Source organism: Giraffa tippelskirchi, chromosome 11, assembly GCF_054371585.1.
Source record: "Giraffa tippelskirchi isolate mGirTip1 chromosome 11, T2T-mGirTip1v1.2.pri, whole genome shotgun sequence".
In the NCBI taxonomy this organism is placed as follows: Eukaryota; Metazoa; Chordata; class Mammalia; order Artiodactyla; family Giraffidae; genus Giraffa; species Giraffa tippelskirchi.
Window position 1 is genome coordinate 50,027,675 of NC_137285.1, and position 14,404 is coordinate 50,042,078.

General features: G+C 43.5%; 2 protein-coding genes across 41 annotated transcripts in view; one reads left to right on the forward strand and one right to left on the reverse strand.

The window, feature by feature from the left end:
- ELF2 (E74 like ETS transcription factor 2) overlaps positions 1 to 4,829 on the reverse strand; it is a 96,040-nt gene extending 91,211 nt beyond the window's left edge. For 18 of the 40 annotated variants that reach the window (XM_081540577.1, XM_081540573.1, XM_081540574.1 and 15 more), the window contains exon 1: positions 4,170 to 4,510. The gene's annotated coding sequence lies outside the window, so the exon portion shown is untranslated. Of the gene's footprint in view, positions 1 to 3,704; positions 3,797 to 4,169; positions 4,511 to 4,736 lie in introns of those variants that run through there. The other 22 variants (XM_081540551.1, XM_081540559.1, XM_081540545.1 and 19 more) reach the window with 3 other exon arrangements.
- On the forward strand, positions 1,144 to 11,333 carry LOC145525209 (uncharacterized). Its single transcript, XM_081538039.1, has 3 exons — positions 1,144 to 1,196; positions 3,828 to 4,744; positions 10,925 to 11,333. The coding sequence occupies exons 1-3, from the start codon at positions 1,144 to 1,146 to the stop codon at positions 11,008 to 11,010; spliced, it is 1,056 nt and encodes a 351-aa protein (XP_081394165.1). The 3' UTR covers positions 11,011 to 11,333.
- Positions 11,334 to 14,404: the final 3,071 nt, after the last annotated feature.

The following is a 14,404-nucleotide window of genomic DNA, read 5'->3' on the forward strand; positions in this document are numbered from 1 at the left end:
CAAAAATAAATAAATAAACAACTAAAATTTTTTAAAGTCAAGCGGGTAGATCTCATGTTAAGTGTTCTTACCACAATAATTTTTTTTTAATTTAAGTAAAAGATTTGCACACTGAAGATTTTAAAACATCACTTAGAAAAATTAAAGATCAATAAATAAGAAGGAAATTTCATGTTCCTGTATTAAAAAACTGAGCATTATAAGGCAGCAATTCATCCCAACTTGATCTACAGATTCAATGCATTCCCCATCAAACTTCCAAAACATTTTTTGCAGACAATGACAAGTCAATTTTTAAAATTTTAAATGTAACCCAGAATAGCCACAATTTGAAAAAAATAACAAAATTTAAGGATTTACACTACTTGGTTTCATAAATTACCATAAAGCACAGCAATAGAGACAGAGTGGTACTAGCACAAGGACAGACATACAGATAATGAAACAGAATTGCAAGTCCAGAATTAAATCTTTACATTTACGAGCAGTGGAGAAATGACAATCTTTTCAACAAATGGTGTTAAGACAATCCATTATGTGCGAGCTAAGTTGCTTCAGTCACGTCCAATTCTTTGTGACTCTATGGACCATAGCCCGCCAGATTCCTCTTGTCCATGGGATTCTCCAGGCAAGAATACTGGAGTGGGTTGCCATTTCCTCCTCCAGGGGATCTTCCCATATACAACAGGTGAATTTAGACCCTTATTTCGCACCATACTCAAAAATTAACTCAAAATAGATCATAAATCTAAGAGCAAAATCTATAAAATATCTAGAAGAAAACAAAAAAGAAATCCTTAAGCTCTTGGATGAGGTAGAATCCTTAAAACAACAAAAGCATGAAAATTTGGGAAATTAAGCTCCACCAAAATTAAAACTTAGGTGCTTCAAAAGACTCCAATTAAAAAAAAGAGAGAGAGAGAAAAGCCACAGACTGGGAGAAAATATTTGTAAATCATGTATCTAAGAAAGGACTTGCATCCAGAACGTATTAAAAACTCTTTCAAATCAATAATAATACAACAATGGGCAAATTTCCACCTAAATGGATATATGAATACCGTATGAAAAAATGCTTAACACCTTGCATCTTTAGGAAAAATGCTACTTAAAATCACAAAGAGTTAAACATTTCATAGTACAATGGCTGTAACAAAAAGGACAATAACAAGTGTTGGCAAAGGTGTGAAAAAATTGTAACTCTTGTACACTGCTGACAGGAATATAAAATGAAAGGCCACTTTCAAAAACAGTTTGGCAATTTCTCAAAAAGTTAGATGACCCAGAAATTCTATTCCTAGGCATCTATCCAAGAGAATGAAACCATATGTCCACACCAAAGACTTAAAACTTTCAAGCTTCATTATTTGCAACAGTCAAAAACTGGAAACAATCCAAATGCCCATCAACTGATCAACAGATAAACAAAATATGGTATAGCCATACATCAAAATACTATTCAGCAATAAAAACGAACAAAATATTGATGCATGCTACAATATGGATGAATCCTCAAAACATTATGTTAAGAAGCCAGATGAAAAAGACTACATATTCTATGTTTCCATTTACATGAAATATCCAGAAAAGGAAAAATCTACAGAAATAAAATACAGAACAGTATTTGACCGGGGCCAGGAGTGAGAATAAGGGTTAACTGTAAAAAGACTAGAAAGAATTTCTAAATGTTCTAAAATTGGCTTGTGGTGATAATTTAACAACTCAATATATTTACTAACAAATTATTAAATTTTGCATCCAGAATTAATTTGGGATATTAACTCAAAAAGCTAATTTTTTAAAAAATTGTATATACTCAGAAGAAATGAAAACATATCCACACAAAAACTTGTACAAAAATGTGCATAGCAGCATTACTTGTAATAGCTAAAAAGTAGAAACTCTAATGTTCATCAACTCATCAATGGATAAATAATATGTGGTATATCCATCCATACGATGGAATATTACTCAGCAATAAAAATGAAATGAAATAATGACACATGCTACAACATGAATGAACTCTGAAAACATTATGCTAAGTCAAAAAAAGCAGTTATGAAAGATCACACATTGTAAGATTCCATTTATGCAATTTGTCCAGAACAGAGACAGAAAGTAATTAGTGGTCACCTAAGGCTGAGGGTTTTGGAGGAAAATGGAGAGTAACAGTTGATGGGTATGAGGTTCCTTTTTGGGGATAATGAAATGTTTTCAAATTGATTATGGTGATAGATTCACAACTCCGTGAGTATATTAAAAACCACTGAACTGTACACTTTAAATTGGTGAATAGAATGGTAGGTTAATTATATCTCAAGAAAGCTGTTATTATCATCAACGACAATAAACCTTGGTGTACAATCTGTGAGCAGGTAAAGCCATCAACACTGATAAGGGCCTACCACAGCCACAGCTTCAATCTATCTACTTAGGACAGAAAAATCTCAAAGTTACAAATTCTTTCCAACCTACTGTGATTATTTTGTAAATGAGTATATATGTCTGAAATGAAAAGTAATGATCTATCAAAGCAATTAGTTCAGTCACTAAGTTTAAAAAAATACTGACATTAAACTGTCCAATTTCAAATGCCCAAGATATATGAATTTTCTACTAAGTGTTTTTAGAAAATATCTCAGTAATATTCATATAAGCTCACTTTGTAAAATATTACATCATATTTAAACCTTATTCCTAAATCCTTTTAAATGTAATTAGCTTCCAGCCTTATATAAAGTCATTCTACCGTCTGAAGAAAAGAAATTCTGAAACTCAAATACCCAATCCTATCTTGCTAAAGAAGACATTCTTCTGTGCATTCTGGTACTACTCTGTGACCACAGCATTAAACAAAGTGCATAATTTACCTCACGATACAGACTCACAGAAAGGCAAATCTGATTACTAAACACCAGATTACTGTTCTATCATCACCGGATTAAAATTTAAACCACACAGTTGAAATAAATGTTGATGAACACAAGATAGGGGGTGAAATTCATAGTTGTACAATAAAGTGTTCGCCTCTTACTTCTTTCATGAAGTACTATGAACTTTAAAGGCTATTCTGCAGCGTAGCTAGCTCCTACAAAAAGGAGCCCAGGATGCTGGCACATGAGAAACATTAGAAACTATTCAATCTAGATTACTCTTGGGGTAATGGAATATTTTCTCTGTCCTCTATTGACATGGAATAAAAATGCCCAAATAGAGTAAGAGAGGGGACCCGGCTGCCCAGCTCGCAAAGCTGCTCAGGCAGTCAGTTCTAGCCCTAGCCAAGCCTTCACCGTCCTCCTCCGCGTCCCCCCCACCCTCCAATATCCAAGAACACGGTCCCTGAGGGCCAGCTTCGCGAAGAGAGGATCCATAAGGCGGTCACTGGAAGCGCGTGTTACAGAGCCCGTTTTTGTTTTGTTTAAAAAACAGATTCCTGTCAGAGCCCAGCCTCCCCACTCCCGCGGGAACAGGGGGAAGTGGCAGCAGGGGGCCGGTGTGGAAAGAGAAAATAAAAGAATGACCTAGTACAACCTGCCGTGCCAGCTAGCAGCAGAGGGCAGGAAAGGTAAGAGGCGGCTAGGAGGCCCGACGGCGAAGGAAACTGGTCTCCAGCCCTCCACGCCACCCCACGCGGCCGCAGCCTCCCAGGTCCCGCCCCGGGCTCGCCGCCCTGCCCCGGCGCCGGCCGCCGCCTCCCGCCTTACCCGACCCTCCCAGGACGCGCTTCCTCTAGGGCCGGACCCCCGCCCTGGCCTCCTCGCGGGATAAGGCGGGTCAGTTCAGTCCGCTTCTCGGCAGAGGTGACTCGCGCGGCGATGTAAACACAGCGAGACCAGCTGCGCGCGGCCCATCCCCCCCGCCGGGGGCTGTAACCTCTTCCCTCAGCCCTGCTCCGCGCCCCGCGCTCCTCGCGGGCGGGCGCGCCGCGCGCCTTCCCCTTTCTCCAAGTCCAGCTCCCCGACCGTTGCCCCGGGGCACTCAGCCCCCTTTCCCAGCTCCCGGCCGGTGTCACCGCCACAGCCTCCGGAAAACCCTCCGCAAACCCCGGAGCAAACAACACAGGCGCCGGGCGGGGGCGCGGAGGGAGGCGGTGGCACTCGGGCCGGCAAGGCTTTCTCGCCGCACCCTCCGCGCTCCCTCCCACCAGCCTCGGCGGCCCGCGCTCTTACCTGCTCTCCGCGTCGCCCGGGAAGACCGCCGCGTCGCTTTCCCTCCCGGCAGGGCCGCGGACTAGCCGCCGCCGCCGCAGCCGTTGGCCAGGCGTCCGGAGGGAGCCGGGGCCTCCCCGGCTGCCCGAGCCGCTCCACTGGGAGAGGAGGAGACAAAACAGCGGCACGCCGCCCCGCGCAGAGCCCCCCGCCCGCGCCGCCCCACCGACCCCCCCCAACCGCCGAGGCGACGGCGGCGACACTGAGCCCGGCGCGGGGAGCAATGGTGGCCCCCGCCCTCCACCCCCCGCCTCGGCTCCTCCCCTCGGCCTCCTGCCGCCGCCACCAGGACACTCGAGTCCGCCTCCCCCACCCCGCCCGCTCCGAGCGCTCCTCCCCTCCCCACGCGGCGGGGGCGAGGGGGGCCGGCGGCACCGCCAGTCACCGCCGCGCCTGTCAAACCCCGGCCGGCTATTTATACCCCGCGGGGCCCCGGCGCCCTCGGCCCGCACCAGCCCGCCCAACGTGCTTCCGTGGCCGTCTCGAATCGCGCCCGCCCTGTAGCCCCCCAACTTCTCCAAAACCCGCCTTCTCAGGTAAAGACTCTCGCCACTTGTCCCGCTTCCTGCTCGGCGCTTCGCCAGCCTGTTCCCGACTCCGACCCCGGCCCGGGACTGGCGCGGAGGCTCCCAAACGCGGGCCGGCGCGTGGGGGGCAGCGGGGCCGCGCGTGCACCTGCAGCGGCCGCCGGCCCGGACCGCACTCACACACCCTTGCCCCTCTCTTGAGGCCCCCCGCGGACCCGGGCTGTCACCCCATCCCCAAGCTCTGGACTCCCGCCCTTCTCCTCCAGGGACGGCTCGGCCCTCGGGCAGCCTGACAGTCACTGAGGGCTGGAGATTGTGGAAACTCCTAGCCCGGCTCTCTCGCTTCTCCACTCCGAAGCCTGGACTAAGTGGAAGGCGGGGGCGCGGGCGGGCAGAAGCGCGCCGCCGGCCCCGCCCCTGGTGCCTCCCCGGCCCGTGACGCTCGTGGAGCCACGCCTCTCCCTGCCCGCGCCCCTCGGCGCAGCCCGCTCCTCCTCCTCCGGCTAGTCTGCAAACGCCCGGCCTTGTACCCCGCGGACCCCGCCCCATTCCCAGAAATTACCACCCGCCCAACGGCCGGGCCGCGCGACGGTTGGTGCCCGCGTTTGCTGACGGGCGGGCGGCGGGGCTCAGCGCGCAGCTGCGGAGCGCGGCGGGCCGTCCCTTGGCTCTGGCCCCGGGAGCTGCGGGTGCCCGCACCGAGCCATTGTCGCTCCTCGCTCGGTCGGCGACGGACGGAGAAGTAACTGAAGTCCGAGGATTGTCGGTGCGGGAATGCGGGAGAGTGTTGGTGCGGGAGTATTTGGGTGCCTGCGAATTCGAAAGAAAAGGAAAACCCAGCTATAGCTGCGAGCTTCTGGTTTCCCCCCTTTCACACAAAGAGGAATCTCTGAGCAGGGCACTCACGCGCCTCCAAGTACACAAAAGCCAATGACACGGTGCCCAGGGTTGTCCTGCGTTTGTAGCGCCTCATTAATGATCTTTCTTACGCACAGTTATGCATATAAACGCCTCAATCTGTTCCCCCACCAACACCCTTGGCCGCCGCCGCATTTTCTGGTATTTATTCAACAAAGAACCAAGACTGTCCCAGTGCGCGTGGGGACCGATTCTGGTCCCCTCCTGGGCTCCTGCAGCCGCACTCCGATGGACCCGGCACAGTGTTCAGTAGGTTCGTTTCCCGGCTCCAGTCTCACTTTTTTTGAGGCTCCACAGTCAGTCCTGAGCGAAGGAAAAACCCTGAGGATTATAAGAGATAGCTGTTCTTGAAAGTAACGTGGGAACCGTGGAAATAACGCTACAGTAAGGCTCAAACTTCAAAGAATCACAGGAGGCCCTCTGATAGTCTGAAGAGCGAGGAATTTAATGATCTTCTCTTTCTTTTTTAAAGCTAATAATGCCTGTATATTTACTGGGAAGCCAAGAGGGTTGCGAGGGGATTCTTTCTTTCCTATTCGAAAAAGCAACTCTGGGTACTTAAGAGATTTTTGCTTTTAAACATAGGGGAAATCTGGGTAGCAAATAGGGTCAGTCAAAGAGATCCTCTGAACTCTGATGAAGTTTTATAGATTCCTGAGTTTTAAAACAATGCGAGTCTTGCCACTTTTCTAAATTAAAGAACTTATAAAGCCTTATAACATTCAAGGGCTTCCCTTGTGGCTCAGCTGGTAAAGAATGTGCCTGCAATGAGGGAGAGCTGGGTTCGATCCCTGGGTTGGGAAGATCACCTGGAGAAGGCTACCCACTCCAGTTTTTGGCCTGGAGAATTCCACGGACTGTATAGTTCATGGGGTCGCAAAGAGGCAGACATGGCTGAGCGACTTTCCCTATAACATTCAAACCTTTCATACACATTAAACAGGATACTATAAACAGCATCCTTTCTAGGGCAGTATTTTAATGCCCTATTTCCTGTAAAATAGCCTATCACTTAAGGGAACTGTAAAGAATTGGCCTGCAATGCAGGAGACTCAGGTTCATTCCTTGGGTTGGTAAGATCCCCTGGAGTAGGAAATGGCAACCCACTCCAGTATTCTTGCCTGGCAAATCCCATGGACAGAGGAGTCTGGCGGACTACAGTCCATGAGGTCACAAAGAGTTGGATACGGCTTAAGCGCCTGAGCATAAGTACACTACTGTCCATTTTTTATATTTGTAAGGAATTAATATTCAGTACTACTGTATCTCCATGACCATAACATGGCATGTTAAGGAGTGTGCAACAAGCCCTGATTTCTAAGTTACAAACAGATTTGGTCTGTATATATAGAGACCAAATATTAATAAGATTATATGTATACTAGGTAGAACAATTTTGTACTTTTCTCTGTTTCCCTTTTGTTTTCGCTGAGAAAATCTCTTTTTAAGATCATTTTAGACGACTCAGCCCGTCTTCAATATGATAGGTGAAATAAGAGAAGAGGTTATCATCACTTTTATATCAGAATGTTAAATGGGACAAGGACCCCTTAGCACTTGATTTAAGGGTAGAAGTGGTAATCAACATGAGGAATGAAGGAGAAGACTAAATTCTCCGAGTGGTAGCCTGTAAATCATTTGTTGTCCCTCCCAAAATTGAAAATTCTCTTTTTGGGCACATCCTCCAGCACTATGAGTTATAGTTGATTAAATAAGGCTCTATTCCCTTTCACAATGAGTAATCCAAGAGAACAAAGGAATGCCATGCTGCCTTTTCTAGCCAGTCCTGGGAGTCATACACCATGACTTATGCCTTATTCATACAGACCACTCCTAACTCACGTGGGATGGCTCTACACGAGGACATAACACCAGAAGATGAACATCACTAAGGCCATGTTGGAAGCCGGGTATCACAAGGCCCTGACACAGTAGTGAATATTGAGTGACTGACACAGGTTTTAAACTTATTGGATTCCCTCATTGCAGGTGGGCAAATCACAGGTTACCAACAACTATGTAGACTTTATAAGAACAGCCAGAAAAATCTCTTCTTTTGTCTCTTTAAAGAGTAAGGTGTTCTGGACAACTATCCAGTTATACTATGGTGTTAACCTACCTTGTTGGTGAGTTACTGTATCCATCCCTCCCAACACACCTTTCTGGGCATCTCCAAAGATAATTATTCATAACTCTCCCATATTCTTTGTCTGCAAAGGAACCCAATCCCCAAACTCACCTTTTGTTTTAGATACCATCTTGCCTTTTATAAGTCAGAATCTCTTAAACATTGTATCTGAATCAAGTTATAATAGGCCTGCCTGAGAGAATGGTGAAAACCAAAATAATTTTGGAGGAACATGTTAAGTTTCCATAATCCAATGAAATAGTTCTTAAGAATGAAATTTGTACCATCAAATGCAACCAGATAAGCAGAAAATGTAAAGTTTTTAGTATAGAATGGACGCCAAATCCTCATGAGTTGAATGTGTAATTTTACCATGTAATGTTTTCTTGTAAGTACTTAAAGTCACTTTATAATTTGAGTTCTTGATAAATTTACAAAGCAGTCTTCTCTTTAAAATAGTGCTTTAGTTGGAAGCATTCTATTTATTCTATCCACAAATAAATTACTTTCAAAGAATATTTTATTAATTTTTAAAAATATTTGAAGTATTTAGCATGGATTACACTTTATTCTGGTTAGGATTTCTAATATTTTCAATGTTAAAACCAATTTTTGTAAGCAGATTTTGCCTCCTTATCTTTATTGTTAAATTAAATAATTCCATGGAATTCTCCAGGCAAGAATACTGGAGTGGATTGCCATTCCCTTCTCCAGGGGATTTTCCCAACTCAGGGATTGAACCCAAGTCTCCTGCATTACAGGCAGTTTCTTTACCATCTGAGCCATTAGGGAGGCCCATAAAATTGAAAGTTCAAGTGAAATGTATATGAAGATATTTTATTAGTGATTTAGGATTATATTTAATCTTTAAAGTTTCTGATTTAGCACTTCCCAGGTGGTGCTAGTGGTAAAGATTCTGCCTGCCAGTGTAGGAGACACAAGAGATGTGGGTTCGATTCCTGAGTCAGGAAGATCCCGTGGAGTTGGAAATGGCAAACCACTCCAGTATTCTTGCCTGGAGAATCCCATGGACAGAGGAGTCTGGTGGGCTACAGTCCATAGGGTTGCAAAGAGTCAGACATGACTGAAGCAAAGCAAGCAAGCAAAGTTTCTGAATGAAACTGATTTCTTAATAAAATTCCGGATAAATGCTGTAGTAGTTAATTAAAACACAAAGATAAATGTCTCCCTGGAGAAAGATCTGAAATAAATTGCCATATCTTCAGGCTGACTAGTTTTCAAGGACATTTAGCTGTTTCTTTCATGCTACTAAGATAAAATGAGTTAGTAGAAATTTTTCTTTCCATTCATTTCCTGGATCACCCTGAAGATTAGAAAAGCATACCAAAAGCCATGTTTTTCCCATTATTTATTTACTTTCTTCTCTGGTGGTTTTTCCTACTGGTCAGCTAATCAGAATGGGTAGCATCATATTCGTAGTAAATAACAGCAATGATAACAAAAATGCTGCTGCTGCTGGTGCTAAGTTGCTTCAGTCGTGTCCGACTCTGTGCGACCCCATAGACAGCAGCCCACCAGGCTCGCCCATCCCTGGGATTCTCCAGGCAAGAACACTGGAGTGGGTTGCCATTTCCTTCTCCAATGCATGAAAGTGAAAGTGAAATCATTCGGTCGTGTCCGACTCTTAGCGAGCCCGTGGACTGCAGCCTACCAGGCTCCTCCGTCCATGGGATTTTCCAGGCAAGAGTACTGGAGTGGGGTGCCATTGCCTTCTCCTAACAACAATATATTATTGTTATTATTATATAATATATATTATTATTAGATTAGATAGATATAATAACAATAATATTGGCCCCTATTAGTATACAACTGGATAATTTGTGTTCATTAATCTTATGAATTCTGTATAATTATTCCATACTACAGTTCATGTTGAAGGTATGAGAGATTAAGCAACTTGTTCAAAGTTACATAGTAGAGGGACTTCCCTAGTGGCTCAGTGTTTAAGACTCCGTGCTTCCATTACAGGGGATGCAACTAAGATCCTGCATGCTGTGTGGCAAAAACATTAAGAAAAAAATTTATAACGTTATGCAGTAGATAGTGGAGTTGGAGATTTACTCCTCCTCCAGAGCCTGTGCTCTCAGCCACTAACACTGAATACACCTAAAATGCAGCCTTGTTTCAACTGTTCTTGTCCAAACATCAACAATAAAAAGTATTGCCCTCTGCTTCAGCCTTGACAGCAGCCTCCTGTCCTATCCCCCCCAAATTCGTAGGGCACTGCCACCACCTTGCAGCCCTACTCAGCTCTGTTTGGCATCCCTGTTCTGCCTAACACAGCAGGCACTGCTGCAGACAGTTGAATGTTGCTGACTGTGTTCCCCATCTGCCTCTCCAGACACTCCCTTTTCCTCTGGTTGCCAACATCTTCTCTGTACTGTAGCCTGTGGCTCCTGTATCCTGTTCTTCCTGTCTGTCTCATTGTGTCTGAGTAGACTTTCCATTATCTGCTGATGACACTCACTGCTAAGCAAAACGTAAGAGGGAAATTTAAGGCCAGGATAAGAATCCAATCAATATGGAGGATAAAAGGTCACAGGAGAACCATAATTAAAATGTGAGTGCCAGACAGAAAAGAATGGAATAAATGGGAAGGGGAGAGTTCTAAAATACTGTGAATGTATATGAAAGACTGGACACTCTCATAATGTAAAGGAGAGAGGGAAACAAAAATAGTTGTATGGTTCAAATTAATACCCAGCTGTCTATGAATTAGTATAGTAATTGATAATATCTGTACTTATATGTGGCCAGAATCCTGTGTGTAAGCTCAGTTGTGTTTGACTCTTTTGTGACCCTCATGGACTGGCATCCCGCCAGGCTCCTCTGTCCATGGAATTTTCCAGGCAAGAATACTGGAGTGGGTTGCCATTTCCTACTCCAGGGGATCTTCTCAACCCTGGGACCAAATCCGTGTCTCCTGTGTCTCCTGCATCGGCAGGCAGATTCTTTACCACTGAGCTACCTGGGAGGCCCTGGTCAGAGTCCTAAATACCAAAAAAATGCTTTTGAAATTTAGCACCATCCTAATAGTGTAGATCAAATGTGTATTTTCTTTTAAGTTTTTTTTTTAATCCTCATAACAACACAATTAGGAAAGTATTATCATTTTGCAGATTATGAAACTGAGGCAACTGAAGGTGTAGAACAATTTTTCCAAGACCAGCAGCAAGTGAGTAGTGGAGCCACGCAGGAAAACTAAGCAGACTGGCTCCAGATTCCCTGCTGTCAGCACTCTGCTCAGCTTCCTCCTGCTCCTCCTCCGCATCATCTCCAAGACTGAAGGCGACCGGGTCAGACTGGCTTCTCCCAATCCTGTTCTCTCCTGTGACTTAGAGTAGGTGAAGGAGCCCAGTTCACAATTCAACAAACCTAAAAGTGGCTTACATTCTATTAGAGAATTCCAGAGTCCGCTTACAATGTCTGCATTGTTATTTGTTTGCCTGAATGGAGAAAGAAAATTAAAATATACTCTACTATTTTTTAATTAACTATTTGATATGCCAATAAAATAATTTTCCTACATTCATTGGCTACATACTCTCTTCTTTCTTCATATGATGATTTTGCAATATTAAGTTTCATGGAAAGAGTAGAAAGATCATTTTTTTCCTCTAGCTTAGAATATTAAAATTTGGTTTTTATTACTGATACTTAAGAAATGTATCTGTTAGCCTTATAACTTATTATTGATAATATATACATTTTAGGAAAGTTTTCAATTTGCAGGAATTTTTATCATGTTTCTTTCATGTAGAAGTAAGATTTTAGCTTATTCCAGTTTTCTTACACTATGACTAATCTTAGATATTCTTTGACTTTGAAAACAGTGTTTGAAAACTGGTATGTATAGGATGAATAAACAGCAAGTTCTTACTGTATGGCACAAGGAACTATATTCAATATCCTGTATTCATAATGGAAAAGAATATGAAAAATAATATATATGTGTACAAGTTAGTCACTTTGCTGTACAGCAGAAATTAGTTCAATATTGTAAATCAAATATTCTTAAGTAAAAATTTTTTAAATGCCTCTTAGGCAAAAAAAATTAGTTGCTATTTGATGTTCAGTGAGTAGTGATGATGAATCGTGTTATCTCTATGGATGTCACTATTTAATGTCAAATCAGCCATGTACTTACATATTTTGCCAATTTATTCCTATAATTCATTCCTGTCAACTCTAGTATAATCTAAAACTTCCTCATTAGTTATTTTCAAATTTATCTTTTCCTTTGAATGTTTGCTTTGATATGTTTTGAAATTATGATCTCAAATTTCTATTTTTGATGTAATCATCATCTTTTCACTTTTGTCTCATAGTCCTTTAATTTTTATCTAAATAAATATATTTATCTAAAATAGACAAATTCAATAATTTTAAAATTTAAATTTTAAAATGATAAAGTATTCTTCATATCTATTCAAATCAGGAATCTAGTTCTTACTTATTCTCTTAAAATATTCCAAAATGCCTTTTCAAATTACAGTTACAATGCACATTCAAGCTTTATGAATCTTTTGAATAAATATATTACCACTGGTTTGTATATGAGTTTCTCTTCTGACTCTTCATAATACATATATTTAGAATCCTCAGCTTATCATTGTACCTATGTTGCAAGGCTTGAACGGTTTGACAGTGGAGAAACTGTCCTATTATATGGAGAGCCTAAAGTGAAATAAGTTGGCATGTGTGTTTAAATGCTCCATCTAAGGATTAGAGATGGTTCATCTGACAAGTGAACCTGAAAAGAGAACATGTAACTGTAGCAAAATACTGAAGTAGTCCGCAGCTTCAGGTAAGGTGTGGAGGCAGATTCCCAATGCTCTCCCAAGAGAAAAAATAGCCAGAAATAGCTGGCGCAGACTACAGGAATGACTGAGTAGAGAAAGAAGACAGATCTGAACCAACTGTGGTTGAAAAGTCTTTAACAAAGTTTACAAAGCACTCGACCATGTGAGCATGTTGGTGGGACTCATTCCAGGTTCTCCTTAGCAGTCAGTTAAGAAGCACTGAACTTAGTTTATTAACCTTAGGCCCAGCTGTCCACCTGCCCCAAGGTTCTCCGAATGCGCCAGTTCCCTTACAATACTCTCCTTTTCAGCTTAGGCTACATCAAGTTGGTTTCCATTTTTTGCAAACCAAGTATCTCCTACAAGATTCTATTCTGTTTTTCCCAGATTACTGCATTAAACCTGTAACTAGTATGATTAATACTATTCTCAACTCCAATTGGTTTTATACATCCCTGCTAGATAAATCTCCCTATAGCATAGTCCTGATGATGTCATTGCTCAGAACCTCTGAGTACAAACTCCTCAACTTGGCATTGAGGGTGATGAGGTTCAGAACACACTGTCCCAAAATATGGCACCTTGGCGTACTGAATATTTTAAACTGAAGGACAGGAGAAGCAAGGTCACCCTGACTCTTCTTCCCCCACCCCTTCTTTCCTGAAACAGACCCTAAAACTCTCCTGTGAAATGTGACCTCTCCGTCTCCAGGAAGGGAGCATCCTTATCTCCAAAGACAAAGGGACACCAAGAGGAATGATAACCAGAGGCCTTGCTAACTTTCCCCTAGTTTCTTACAGTTACCTCCCATTCCTTAACTGAACATACTTCTTAACTGTCCACTTTTCATCCAAAAGTGAAAGTGTTAGTCATTCAGTCCTATCCAGTTCTTTGTGACCCCATGGATTGCAGCCTGCCAGGCTCCTCTGTCCATAGGATTTCCCAGGCAAGAATACTGGAGTGAGTAGCTCTTCCCTTCTCTGGGGGATCTTCCCAACCCAGGGATCAAACCCAAGTCCCCTGCATTGCAGGTAGTTTTTTTACTGTCTGAGCCACCAGGGAAGCCTACTCTTCATCCAGCATAGCCTAAAAGCACACCGGTCTGTTTCTTTGGGTCTTCATTTCTGTATGAAAACTCTCATGTCTTGTAAAATTTATATTAAACTAAGTGTGTATGCTTTTCCCCTGTCAATCTTTCTTTGTCGGTTTACTTCTCAGACCCAGCTAGGTACCCTAAGAGGGTAGAGGAAAACTTCCCTCCCCTACAGCGGCCTCTGTGTAAGGACCTATGGCATCTCTCCAGGCCAACCTCCCACCACCTCCCTTGGTGGAGGCAGCAGCAGGCCACTCAGGATCACACCCTGAACTTTCCCACCCCTCTGCCTTCACTCAGGATCCTCCTCTACACTTCTCTCCTGCTCTGGCTGTCAGAACTACAGATCCTTCAGGGTCTGGCTCAAATACCCTCTCAATTTATGAAGTTTTTCATGAGTTCACAACAAATCTCTATTCCCCAAGGTAAATATGATTTTTGCCCCACTTTGACTCATTGTAGCTTTTGTCGGTTCTTAACTCCTCAGTGACACAGTATTTGTCCTTAGTTTATTGTCACTGTATACAGCAGTCTTACATCTTGTGTGCATGCTCAGCGCTTCAGTCCTGTCTGACTCTTTGCGACTCTATGGACTGCAGCCCACCAGGATCCTCTGTCCATGGAAGGATTCTCCAGGCAAGAATACTGGAGAGGGTTGCCATACCCTCCTCCAGGGGATCTTCCGGTCCTAGAGATCGAGCTTG